At 55.0% G+C, this 13790-nt stretch overlaps 1 protein-coding gene across 2 annotated transcripts in view; it reads right to left on the reverse strand.

Annotated features, from left to right (window-relative positions):
* The window catches only part of thumpd3 (THUMP domain containing 3), a 45777-nt gene that overhangs the window by 30690 nt on the left and 1297 nt on the right, over positions 1–13790 (reverse strand). The window contains exons 1-4 of one of the 2 annotated variants that reach the window (XM_086001320.1): positions 8409–8508; positions 5980–6248; positions 3345–3422; positions 22–582 (exon numbers count right to left, since the gene is read on the reverse strand). In XM_086001320.1, coding sequence (XP_085857446.1) covers positions 22–582; positions 3345–3422; positions 5980–6248; positions 8409–8475 — 975 coding nt within the window. In that variant the 5' untranslated portion in view covers positions 8476–8508. Of the gene's footprint in view, positions 1–21; positions 583–3344; positions 3423–5979; positions 6249–8408; positions 8509–13790 lie in introns of those variants that run through there. The other variant, XM_086001319.1, reaches the window with a different exon arrangement.

The raw sequence follows: 13790 nt of genomic DNA on the forward strand, positions 1-13790 counted from the left end.
ATTAAATAAATAATTGCATACCTCCACATCGAATTTAGTCATATCGGCCTTCCATTTGAACAGATCCTGCACCGCTCCTCCGAATTCTCTGGCCGCCTCCATTGAGGTGAAGCTGTGCTTTTCCCCAGCTCTGTTGCAGGTGACTCGAAATCGAAGTGGTCCACATCCCTTCCCTTCATCCTCGCCTTCTACAGCTGTGTCTTCGTTTTTGTCGGACGGAAGCCCCTCGAGTGAAAGCTTTGCTCGATCACATAGCTCCACCTGATCGGCGACTGTATCACTGGAGAGCAAGGTGGCCTCCTCAATTTCACAGGGCTGATCTCCACTCGGCCCAGAATCGGAGGGGGGCAATCCGGTCCCGACATCTCCAGTAGCTGATTGGCCAGAGGGAATGGGCTCCAACTGGCCGTCTTTATTTTTGTCAGCCTCGAGTGGTGCTTCTGGACCTGGGATACTTCCTAGGCTGCCTTTCTTGTGCTGTAACTTCCGCTTCTTCAGACTGTTGTTCAATTCCCATACTTCAAGGGGACAAGTCCAGAGAAGCCGGCCAGCCAACTGCCTGAAGTCCTCCAGTACACTTTCCTGTTAAAGAAAATTACGTACTCATAAACAAGGAGGCTCGAGTACAAAATCTAAGCTGACACTTCTAGTGCCGTACTGAAGGAGTGCTGCACTGTTGGAGTTGCTGTCTTTCGGACGAGACGTTAAACCGAGGCCCTGTCTACCCTTTCAGGTGCACGTAAAAGATCCCATGGCACTATTTCGAAGAAGAGCAGGGGTGTCCTGGCCAATATTTATCCCTCAACCAACATCGCTAAAAGAGATTACCTGATCATTATCACATTGCTATTTGTGGGACATTGCTGCGCAGAAATTGGCTGCCGCGTTTCCTACATTACAACAGTGGCTACACTGCTAAAGTGCTTAATTGGCTTTAAAGTGCTTTGGGACATCCTGAGGACATGAAAGGCACTGTATACATGATGTCTAATGGAATGCTGGCCTTTATCTTGAGAGGGCTGGAATACAAAGGGGTTGGAAGTTATGATACAGCTGTAGAGTTCTGGTTAGACCCCATCTAGAGCACTGCATTTAGTTCTGGGCACCGCACCTCAGGAAGGATAGATTAGCCTTGAAGGGGTGTAGCGCAGAGTCACCACAGATTAAAGGGTTAAATTATGAGGACAGGTTACATAGATTATTGTATTCCCTTGAATATAGAAGATTAAGGGGTGATCTAATTGAGGTGTTTAAGATGACTAAAGGAGTTGATGGGGCAGATAGAGCGAAACCATTTCCTCTGGTTGTGGGTGGGGGGGGGGGGGCGGTAGTCCACAACAAGGGGGCATAATCTTAAAATTAGAGCTAGGCCGTTCAGGGGTGATGTCAGGAAGCACTTCTTCACACAAAGGGTAGTGGAAATCTGGAACTCTCTCCCCCAAAAAACAGTTGAGGCTGGGTCAACTGAAAATTTCAACACTTGAGATTGATAGATTTTTGTTTTGTTATTAAGGGATATGGAACCAAGACGGGTAAATGGAGTTACGGTACAGATCAGCCATGATCTAACTGAATGATGGAACAGGCTCAAGGGGATGAATGGCCTAGTCCTGTTCCTATGTTCCTTTGTCTTTCTTTCTTTTAACTCAGCCGTACACACAAGGTGCCAGGTTCAATCCCCCATTCTGAGTTGAGCTAGCTGACCTCAGCCAGGGCAGCAATTGGGTTTTATAATTGTCCTCAGCGCCCCTGGGTTAAGTGGGAATGCAAAGTTCCGACTACTGAGAACTACGCAAGGACACCCAAGGACTCACCTTGATGCCCTCCCTAAGTTCACAAATGAAGAATGGCCACTTGGGTGAGGTACTGAGGGCAGCACAGTGTGCAAGCATGAGCCAGAGTCTTCAGGAGAGGAGTAGCAATGGAGAAGGAAGGAAAACATACCAGCCAACCAAGAAAACCCGCAAAGCAGACCAACCGCTTTGATGGTCCCAAAAATCTGACAGCATATGACATGTGAAAATAAACAGCTTTGTATGTTGGGCTTTGTACCTTAAGCTGCAGGTATACAGGAAATTCCATTACTTCTATTGGAGGATAGAAAGCATAAGTACATGAAAGCTTGAAGAATGAGATACAAATGCTGAAGGCACAAATTTGGTGGTGCATTTCTACAGGGATACTGGGAAATGCACCCCAGAAAAGTTTGAATTTTAGCATTAAAAATTATTAATTCTGGTTAAATGTAAGCATTTTTATATTTCTCAATTATTAGACCATCAATTCCCCAAAACTTACCTTAACAGTTACTCTCTCACAATCACCTCCTGCCCCAGTTCAGAGTTACTCTATGTCCCTCTGAACCTAATTCACAGACAGACTGCTTCAAATCCAACTCTCCACCCTTTCCTCCTCTTCCAAACCTCCCAGCTGATTCTGGAACTCTTCTCCCTTTCCCGTCCCTCTCAATTCAACCTGCACGCGTCTCCTCCTCCAATCCAGGTCAAGCGGATATATCTTGCACTCTCAGTTAAGCTGCCACTCTTCACCCCCTCTAACCTCCTTTCAAGCTGCCACTATTCTTCCTAGTTCAAGCTGGCACTCTTCGCTCTTGAACCTCCTCAGTTCAAGCTGGCATTGGGTTCCCCACTTCCCCTGGACATGCTGACACTCTTTCTCCCACACCACAGCTCATGCTTGAACTCTCTCCCCTGCCCCTTCAGTTAATACTAGCATTCGTCTCCGTTACCTCAAAGCGCCACTCCTAACTTCTACTGTCTTCTTTTCATTTCCCCCCTCTCCCCTTCATTGCCTCTTTCTCTGCTTCATTGCCACCCACTGCCCATTTCCCTGCTCTCTCTCCTCTCCATTGTGCCCCTTATTGCCATTCATTTACCTCCCTATCCCGCATCTACCCTGATCGAGCTGTTACTGGACCAGACCAGGACTTCACCAGTTGCTAATGGAGCAGACCAGGACTTCACCAGTAGCTAACGGCCCCATGCTGCAGGCAGGAATGCCTGTTCTTGAGAGCGGCTGGCCTACAGTATACAGTGGCCTGGATCACCGTCATTAGCAGTGTTCAGCAGAGGGGCCACGATCTGGTATATTAACAGCCAGACTTAGGTAGAAGTGGGGACAGCAAAAGGAGCAACAGCAACAACAGGAAAGAGAGGACAGGGCCAGGTTCACGATGAATTTAGTCAAAAAAGACACGTTGATGTCAAGGTGAAATGGAGAAGGTTGACACTTGAATTTATTAATTTTTTTAAAATCCTTTGAAAGGTGATTTGAAGCCCTGTCCACATTTAATCATTGGTGTATAACTTTAGTAAGGCACGTACCTTGCTTTCATCAAACTGGTAATGAGGAAACTCGTGGACGACGACGAATAAATTATCAACAGATCTCAAACGATGAACCTGAAAGAGAAAAATATATACATATATGAAATTCCCATGAATTAGCAGTTGAAAGGACACTTGAAAGGACACATCAATTAAGAAAATAAGTTTAGTGTCCTCCTTGATGGCTTACTTAGTATGTACTGCCCAGGGTGCGCTGAGAAACAACAAATGAGCTTGCATTTATATAGCGCTTTTCACATCCTGATGACATACCACATTGCCTCACAGCCAATGAAGCCTTTCTTGAAGTATAATCACTGTTGTAACGTAGGGAATGCAGCAGGTAATGTGTGCACAGCGAGATCCCACAAAGAGCAATGGGATAAATGGTGGCCAGGTGACTGGGAGAACGCCCCTGCTCTTCAAATAGTGCGATGGGATCTTTTACATCCACCCGAGGGCTGACAGAGCCTCAGTTTAGCGTCTCATCCGAAAGACGGCACCTCCGACAGTGCAGCACTCCCTCAGTACTGCACTGAAGGGTCAGCCTAGATTATGTACTCAAGTTCTTGGAGTGGGGCTCAAACCCGCAAACTGCTGGCTCAGAGGCAAGAATGTTACCAACTGAGCCATGACACACAGACCAGTAAGGTCCTGGGTTTGATTCCCAATCTGTGCTGAGCTAGCAGGGCTGTGGGGGCAATTGACCTCCCATCTGCTGGATTACTCCAATGGCTAAAGTGAATGTTGGTCCCTTAGAGGACGAGACCGGGAAATTAGTAGTGGGGAACATGGAGATGGCAAATACGCTGAACAAATATTTTGTATCAGTCTTTACAGTAGAGGACACTAAAAATATCCCAACACTGGACAAACAGGGGGCTATGGGGGGGGGGGGGGTGGGGAGGAGCTAAACACGATTAAAATCACTAAGGAGATGGTGCTCGGTAAGATAATGGGACTTAAGGCGGATAAATCCCCTGGACCTGATGGCTTACATCCTAGGGTCTTGAGAGAAGTAGCGGTAGGGATTGCGGATGCATTGGTGGTAATTTTCCAAAATTTCCTGGATTCAGGAAAGGTCCCAGCAGATTGGAAAACTGCTAATGTAACACCCTTATTTAAAAAGGGAGGTAGACAAAAGGCTGGAAACTATAGACCAGTTAGCCTAACATCTGTAGTTGGTAAAATGTTGGAGTCCATTATTAAGGAAGCAGTAACAGGACATTTGGATAAGCATAATTTAATCGGACAGAGTCAGCATGGTTTTATGAAGGGGAAGTCATGTTTGACAAATTTGCTCGAATTCTTTGAGGACGTAACAAACAGGGTGGATAAAGGGGAACCAGTGGATGTGGTGTATTTGGACTTCCAAAAGGCATTTGACAAGGTGCCATACAAAAGATTACTGCACAAGATAAAAAATCACGGGATTGGGGGTAATATACTGGCATGGGTGGAAGATTGGCTATCTAACAGAAAACAGAGAGTTGGGATAAATGGTTCATTCTCGGGTTGGCAATCAGTAACTAGTGGTGTTCCACAGGGGTCGGTGTTGGGACCCCAACTCTTTACAATCTATATTAACGATTTGGAGGAGGGGACCAAGTGCAATGTATCCAAGTTTGCCGACGATACAAAGATGGGAGGGAAAGCAGTGAGTGAGGAGGACATAAATAACCTGCAAAAGGACATAGACAGGCTAAGTGAGTGGGCAGAAATTTGGCAGATGGAATATAATGTTGGAAAGTGTGAGGTTATGCACTTTGGCAGAAAAAATCAAAGAGCAAGTTATTATCTAAATGGAAAGAAACTGCAAAGTGCTGCAGTACAAAGGGATCTGGGGGTCCTGGTGCATGAAACACAGGTGGTTAGTATGCAGGTACAGCAGGTGATCAGGAAGGCCAATGGAATCTTGGCTTTTATTGCAAGGGGGATGGAGCATAAAAGCAGGGGAGTCTTACTTCAGTTATACAGGGTACTGGTGAGGCCACACCTGGAATACTGCGTACAGTTTTGGTTTCCATATTTAAGAAAAGATATACTTGCTCTCGAGGCAGTTCAGAGAAGGTTCACTCGGTTATTCCGGAGATGAGGGGGTTGACTTATGAGGAAAGGTTGAGTAGGTTGGGGCCTCTACTCATTGGAACTCAGAAGAATGAGAGGCGATCTTATCGAAACATATAAGATTGTGAGGGAGCTTGATCGGGTGGATGTTTCCACTGATGGGTGAGACTGGAACTAGGGGGCATAATCTTAGAATAAGGGGCTGCCGTTTCAAAACTGAGATGAGGAGAAACTTCTTCACTCAGAGGGTAGTAAATCTATGGAATTTGCTACCTCAGAGAGCTGTGGAAGCTGCGACATTAAATAAATTTAAAACGGAGATAGACAGTTTCCTAGCAGATAGGGGAATTAAGGGTTACGGGGAGAGGGCGGGGATGTGGACGTGAGTCTAGGTTCGGATCAGCCATGATCCTATTGAATGGCAGAGCAGGCCCGAGGGGCCGTATGGCCTACTCCTGCTCCTACTTCTTATGTTCTTATGTACTCAAGTAGGACGAGGTGCCAGCAGGCTGCCAGTGCTCTTAAAAATATGGAAAAGAAAAAAAAACATTGAATATAAACCAACCTGAAAAAGATTATCTGTGGACACCTCGAAATAAATCCTTCCTCGATCCTTGCTAATCCTGGATTCAGATCCAATTTTTTCCCGGACTTCGTCGGCAGCGGTGTTCTCGAAGCCGGTCGGAACGGTCGCTCCAACGGTGACTGGACCCTCCGGCGAGCAGTCACTCTGCTTAATTCTCACATCTCCATTTTCAAGAGGACCTTTCTCCACTTCAGTCATGACTGCTGCTGTAGTCAACCCATCAGCATCTCCATTAAGCACAGGCATCTCTTCAATATTTAAAAGAAAATGACTTGCATTTACATAGCACTTTTCACGACCTCAGGACATCCCAACACACTTTACAGCCAATTAATTACATTTTGAAGTGTCGTTGCTGTTACAATGTAGGAAACGCGGCAGCCACACTGCGCACAAGATCCCACAAACAGCAATGAGATAAAGACGAGATAATGTTTTAGCGGTATTGGTTGAGAGAGAAATATTAGCTAGGACACTGGGAATACTCCCTTGCTCTTGTCCGAAACAGTGCCATGGGATCTTTTACGTCCACCCGAGAAGGCAGACAGTTAAACGTCTCATCCAAAAGAAAGTGCAGCACACCCTTAGTACTGCACTGGAACATGACTGAGGTCACACCTGATCGCCCCATCCCAGTGACCGAGGTCACTCCTGACCCCCCCCTCCAGTGACCGAAATCACTCCTGACCCCCCCTCCAGTGACCGAGGTCACTCCTGAACCCCCCCTCCCCCCTATGACTGAGGTCACTCCTGAACCCCCCCCCCCATGACTGAGGTCACTCCTGAACCCCCCTCCCCCCTATGACTGAGGTCACTCCTGAACCCCCCTATGACTGAGGTCACTCCTGAACCCCCCTATGACTGAGGTCACTCCTGAACCCCCCTCCCCCCTATGACTGAGGTCACTCCTGAACCCCCCATGACTGAGGTCACTCCTGAACCCCCCTATGACTGAGGTCACTCCTGAACCCCCCTCCCCCCTATGACTGAGGTCACTCCTGAACCCCCCTATGACTGTGGTCACTCCTGAACCCCCCTCCCCCCTATGACTGAGGTCACTCCTGAACCCCCCATGACACAGGTCACTCCTGAACCCCCCTATGACTGAGGTCACTCCTGAACCCCCCTATGACACAGGTCACTCCTGAACCCCCCTATGACTGAGGTCACTCCTGAACCCCCCCTCCCCCCTATGACTGAGGTCACTCCTGAACCCCCCCTATGACTGTGGTCACTCCCTGAACCCCCCATGACTGAGGTCACTCCTGAACCCCCCCATGACTGAGGTCACTCCTGAACCCCCCCCTATGACTGAGGGTCACTCCTGAACCCCCTCCCCCGCTAATGACTGAGGTCACACCTGACCCCCCTCCCCCGCTATGACTGAGGTCACACCTGACCTCCTCCCCCCTATGACTGAGGTCACTCCTGAAACCCCCCTATGACTGAGGTCACTCCTGAACCCCCCCTATGACTGAGGTCACTCCTGAACCCCCTCCCCGCTATGACTGAGGTCACACCTGACCTCCTGCCCCCTATGACTGAGGTCACTCCTGAACCCCCTATGACTGAGGTCACTCCTGAACCCCCTCCCCGCTATGACTGAGGTCACACCTGACCTCCTCCCCCTATGACTGAGGTCACTCCTGAACCCCCCCTCCCTCCTATGACTGAGGTCACTCCTGAACCCCGCTATGACTGAGGTCACTCCTGAACCCCCCTCCCCGCTATGACTGAGGTCACACCTGACCTCCTCCCCCCTCATGACTGAGGTCAATACTGAACCCCCCTCCCCCCTATGACTGAGGGTCACTCTTGAACCCCGCTATGGACTGAGGTCACTCCTGAACCCCCTCCCCGCTATGACTGAGGTCACACCTGACCTCCTCCCCCCTATGACTGAGGTCACTCCTGAACCCCCCTATGACTGAGGTCACTCCGCTGAACCCCCTCCCCGCTATGACTGAGGTCACTCCTGAACCCCCTCCCCACTATGACTGAGGTCACTCCTGAACCCCCCTCCCCCCTATGACTGAGGTCACTCCTGAACCCCCCTCCCCCCCTATGACTGAGGTCACTCCTGAACCCCCCTATGACTGAGGTCACTCCTGAACCCCCCTCCCCACTATGACTGAGGTCACTCCTGAACCCCTCCCCGCTATGACTGAGGTCACTCCTGAACCCCCCTCCCCGCTATGACTGAGGTCACTCCTGAACCCCCTCCCCACTATGACTGAGGTCACACCTGACCTCCTCCCCCGTCCCCACTGAGGTCACTCCTGACCCCCACCCCAGTGACTGAGTTCACACCAACACCCCCGCCCGTGTTTAGATTTAGCCCTCCCGAACCCGGCGACAATATCCTAAACTGCCCGCGGTACCGGTGTCGGTTCCCGGGCCCTCCTCACCTGCTCCGGCTGTGGGCTCGCGGGCACATCCGGCGCCAATATCAGCCGCGGCCCCAACCCGGCACATGCGCAGAAACACCGCCCCGTCTCGCAATGCGCAGTGAGTTACTCTGCCAGACCGACAGAGTCACTGCTCGAGGAGAGTCACGACAGGGGAGGGTCGGGAGAGACAGAGACACTACAGGGGAGAGAGAGAGACACGACGAGGGAGGGGGAGAGAGAGAGAGACACTACAGGGGAGTGAAAGAGAGAGAGAGAGACACACTACGGGGGAGGGGGTGAGAGAGAGAGACACTACGGGGGAGGGAGGGAAAGAGAGAGACACTACGGGGGAGGGAGTGAGAGAGAGACACTACGGGGGAGGGTTGAGAGAGAGAGACACTACGGGGAGGGGGTGAGAGAGAGACACTACGGGGGAGGGTTGAGAGAGAGAGACACTACGGGGGAGGGGAGAGAGAGACACTACGGGGGAGGGGGGCGAGAGAGAGAGAGAGACACTACGGGGGAGGGGCGAGAGAGAGAGAGAGACACTACGGGGGTAGGGGAGAGAGAGAGACACTACGGGGGAGGGTGGGAGAGAGAGAGACACTACGGGGGAGGGGAGAGAGAGAGAGAGACACTACGGGGGAGGGGCGAGAGAGAGGACACTACGGGGAGGACGAGAGAGAGTCACTACGGGGGAGGGGCGAGGAGAGAGACACTACGGGGGAGGGGCGAGAGAGAGAGACACTACGGGGGAGGGGCGAGAGAGAGAGACACTACGGGGGAGGGGCGAGAGAGAGAGACACTACGGGGGAGGGGCGAGAGAGAGAGACACTACGGGGGAGGGGCGAGAGAGAGAGACACTACGGGGGAGGGGCGAGAGAGAGAGACTACGGGGGAGGGGCGAGAGAGAGAGACACTACGGGGAGGGGCGATGAGAGAGAGACACTACGGGGGGAGGGGTGAGAAGAGAGAGACAGTACAGGGGAGAGAAGAGAGAGACACTACGGAGGAGGGGTGAGAGAGGACACTACGGGAGAGGGGGGAGAGAGACATACGGGGGGGGAGGATGAGAGAGAGAGAGACACTACGGGGAGGGGAGAGAGACACTACGGGTGGAGGGGAGAGAGACACTACGGGGGAGGGGAGAGAGACACTACGGGGGAGGGGGAGAAGACACTACGGGGGAGGGCTGAGAGGACACTACGGGGAGGGGAGAGACACTACGGGGGAGGGGGGAGAGACACTACGGGGGAGGGGGGAGAGACACTACGGGGGAGGGGGGAGAGACACTACGGGGGAGGGGAGAGAGACACTACGGGGGAGGGGAGAGAGACACTACGGGGGAGGGGAGAGAGACACTACGGGGGAGTGCCGAGAGAGAGAGACACTACGGGGGAGGGTCGAGAGAGAGAGACACTACGGGGGAGGGGCGAGAGAGAGAGACACTACGGGTGAGGGGGGCGAGAAGAGAGAGACACTACGGGTGAGGGGCGAGAGAGAGAGACACTACGGGGGAGGGGAGAGAGACACTACGGGGGAGGGGAGAGAGACACTACGGGGGAGGGTAGGGAGAGAGAGACACTACGGGGGATGGGTGAGAGAGACACTACGGGGGAGGGGGCGAGAGAGAGAGACACTACGGGGGAGGGGGCGAGAGAGACACTACGGGGGAGGGGCGAGAGAGACACTACGGGGGAGGGGCGAGAGAGAGAGACACTAAGGGGGAGGGTGCGGAGAGAGAGAGACACTACGGGGGGAGGGGCGAGAGAGAGAGACACTACGGGGGAGGGGCGAGAGAGAGACACTACGGGTGAGGGGCAAGAGAGACAGACACTACGGGGGAGGGGAGAGAGACACTACGGGGGAGGGGAGGGAGAGAGACACACTACGGGGGATGGGTGAGAGACACTACGGGGGAGGGGCGAGAGAGAGAGAGACACTACGGGGGAGGGCGAGAGAGACACTACGGGGGGAGGGGCGAGAGAGACACTACGGGGGAGGGGGCGAAGAGAGAGGAGACACTACGGGTGAGGGGCGAGAGAGAGAGACACTACGGGGGAGGGGAGAGAGACACTACGGGGGAGGGAGAGACTACGGGGGAGGGAGAGAGAGACACTACGGGGGGAGGGGTGAGAGAGAGACACTACGGGGGAAGGGAGAGAGAGAGAGACACTACGGGGGGAGGGGGTGAGAGAGAGAGACACTACCGGGGAGGGTAGAGACACACTCCGGGGGAGGGGAGAGACACACTCCGGGGGAGGGGAGAGAGACACTACGGGGGAGGGGGAGAGAGACACTACGGGGGAGGGGACAGAGAGAGAGAGACACTACGGGGGAGGGGTGAGAGAGAGAGAGACACTACGGGGGAGGGGAGGGAGAGAGAGACACTACAGGGGAGGGGCGAGAGAGAGAGAGACTACGGGGGAGGGGAGAGAGACACTCCGGGGGAGAGGAGAGAGAGACGAGACACTACAGGGGAGGGGTGAGAGAGAGAGACACTACGGGGGAGGGGTGAGAGAGAGAGACACTACGGGGGAGGGGAGAGAGAGAGAGACACTACGGGGGGAGGGGAGAGAGACACTACGGGGGAGGGGAGAGAGAGAGACACTGCGGGGGAGGGGAGAGAGACACTACGGGGGAGGGGAAGAGAGACACTACGGGGGAGGGGAGAGAGACACTACGGGGGAGGGGAGAGAGACACTACGGGGGAGGGGTGAGAGACACTCCGGGGGAGGGGGAGAGAGACACTACGGAGGGGAGGGGTGAGAGAGAGAGAGACACTACGGGGGAGGGGTGAGAGAGAGAGACACTACGGGGGAGGGGAGGGAGAGAGAGACACTACGGGGGAGGGGCGAGAGAGAGAGACACTACGGCGAGGAGGGGAGAGAGACTACGGGGGAGGGGAGAGAGACTACGGGGGAGGGGGAGAGAGACACTACGGGGGAGAGGAGAGAGAGAGAGACACTACAGGGGAGGGGGGGAGAGAGAGAGACACTACGGGGGAGGGGCGATGAGAGAGACACTACGGGGGAGGGGCGAGAGAGAGAGACACTACGGGGGAGGGGGGAGAGACTACGGGGGAGGGGAGAGAGGACACTACGGGGGAGGAGTGAGAGAGACACTGCGGGGGAGGGCTGAGAGAGGACACTGCGGGGGAGGGCTGAGAGAGAGAGACACTATGGGGGAGGGCTGAGAAGAGAGAGAGACTACGGGGGAGGGGAGAGAAGCGAGAGAGACACTACGGGGAGGGGTGAGAGACACTACGGGGGAGGGGCGAGAGAGAGAGACACTACGGGGGAGGGTCGAGAGAGAGAGACACTATGGGGGAGGAGTGAGAGAGACACTACGGGGGAGGGCCGAGAGAGAGACACACTACGGGGGAGGGGGAGAGAGAGAGGGACACTACGGGGAGGGGTGAGAGAGACACTACGGGGGAGGGGTGAGAGAGACACTACGGGGGGAGGGGTGAGAGAGACACTACGGGGGAGGGGTGAGAGAGACACTACGGGGGAGGGGCGAGAGAGAGAGACACTACGGGGGAGGGGTGAGAGAGAGACACTACGGGGGAGGGCTGAGAGAGAGACACTACGGGGGAGTGGGGAGAGAGAGAGACACTACGGGGGAGGGGTGAGAAGAGAGAGACACTACAGGGGAGAGAAGAGAGATGAGACACTACGGGGGAGGGGCGAGAGAGACACTACGGAGGAGGGGCTGAGAGAGAGAGAGACACTACAGGGGGAGGGCTGAGAGAGAGAGACACTACGGGGGGGAGGGGCGAGAGAGAGAGAGACACTACGGGGAGGGGCGAGAGGACACTACGGGGGAGGGAGAGAGACACTCCGGGGGAGGGGAGAGGAGACACTATGGGGGAGGGGGTGAGAGACACTCCGGGGGAGGGAAGAGAGACACTGCGGGGGAGGGGAGAGAGACACTACGGGGGAGGGGAGAGAGACTCTACGGGGGAGGGGAGAGAGACACTACGCGGGAGGGGTGAGAGAGAGAGACACTACGGGGGAGGGGTGCGAGAGAGACACTACGGGGGGAGGGGTGAGAGAGAGACACTACGGGGGAGGGGTGAGAGAGAGAGACACTACGGGGGGAGGGGCGAGAGAGAGAGACACTACGGGGGAGGTGCGAGAGAGAGAGACACTACGGACGAGGGGTAGAGAGAGAGAGAGCCACTACGGGGGAGGGGTGAGAGAGAGCCACTATGGGGAGGGGTGAGAGGGAGACACTACGGGGGAGGGGAGAGAGAGAGAGACACTACGGGGGGAGGGGAGAGAGAGAGACACTACGGGGGAGGGGTGAGAGAGAGAGACACTACGGGGGAGGATGAGAGACACTACGGGGAGGGGAGAGAGAGAGACACTGCGGGGGAGGGGAGAGAGACACTACGGGGGAGGGGGAGAGAGACACTACGGGGGAGGGGAGAGACACACTCCGGGGGAGGGGAGAGAGACACTCCGGGGGAGGGGAGAGAGACACTCCGGGGGAGGGGAGAGAGACACTACGGGGGAGGGGAGGGAGAGAGAGAGAGACACTACGGGGGAGGGTGTGAGAGAGAGAGAGACACTACGGGGGAGGGGAGGGAGAGAGAGACACTACGGGGGAGGGGCGAGAGAGAGAGACACTACGGGGGAGGGGGGAGAGACTACGGGGGAGGGGGGAGAGACTACGGGGGAGGGGGGAGAGACTACGGGGGAGGGGGGAGAGACACTTCGGGGGAGAGGAGAGAGAGAGACACTACGGGGGAGGGTGAGAGAGAGAGAGACACTACGGGGAGGGGCGAGAGAGAGAGACACTACGGGGGAGGGGAGAGAGACACTACGGGGGAGGGGAGAGAGACACTACGGGGGAGGGGGGAGAGAGAGACACTGCGGGGGGAGGGGGGAGAGAGAGACACTGCGGGGGAGGGGAGAGAGACACTACGGGGGAGGGGAGAGAGACACTACGGGGGAGGGGAGAGAGACACTACGGGGAGGGGAGAGAGACACTCCGGGGGAGGGGAGAGAGACACTCCGGGGGAGGGGAGAGAGACACTCCGGGGGAGGGGTGAGAGAGAGAGAGACACTACGGGGGAGGGGTGAGAGAGAGAGAGACACTACGGGGGAGGGGAGGGAGAGAGAGACACTACGGGGGAGGGGAGGGAGAGAGAGACACTACGGGGAGGGGCGAGAGAGAGAGACACTACGGGGGGAGGGGAGAGAGACTACGGGGGGAGGGGGAGAGAGACTACGGGGAGGGGAGAGAGACACTACGGGGGGAGAGGAGAGAGAGAGACACTACAGGGGAGGGGACGAGAGAGAGAGAGACACTACGGGGGAGGGAAGAGAGAGAGAGACACTACGGGGGAGGGGATGGAGAGAGAGGCACACTACGGGGGAGGGGGGAGAGACA

This window comes from Somniosus microcephalus, chromosome 11 (genome assembly GCF_052327205.1).
Source record: "Somniosus microcephalus isolate GS21.2 chromosome 11, FLI_Smic_1.0, whole genome shotgun sequence".
NCBI lineage: Eukaryota > Metazoa > Chordata > Chondrichthyes > Squaliformes > Somniosidae > Somniosus > Somniosus microcephalus.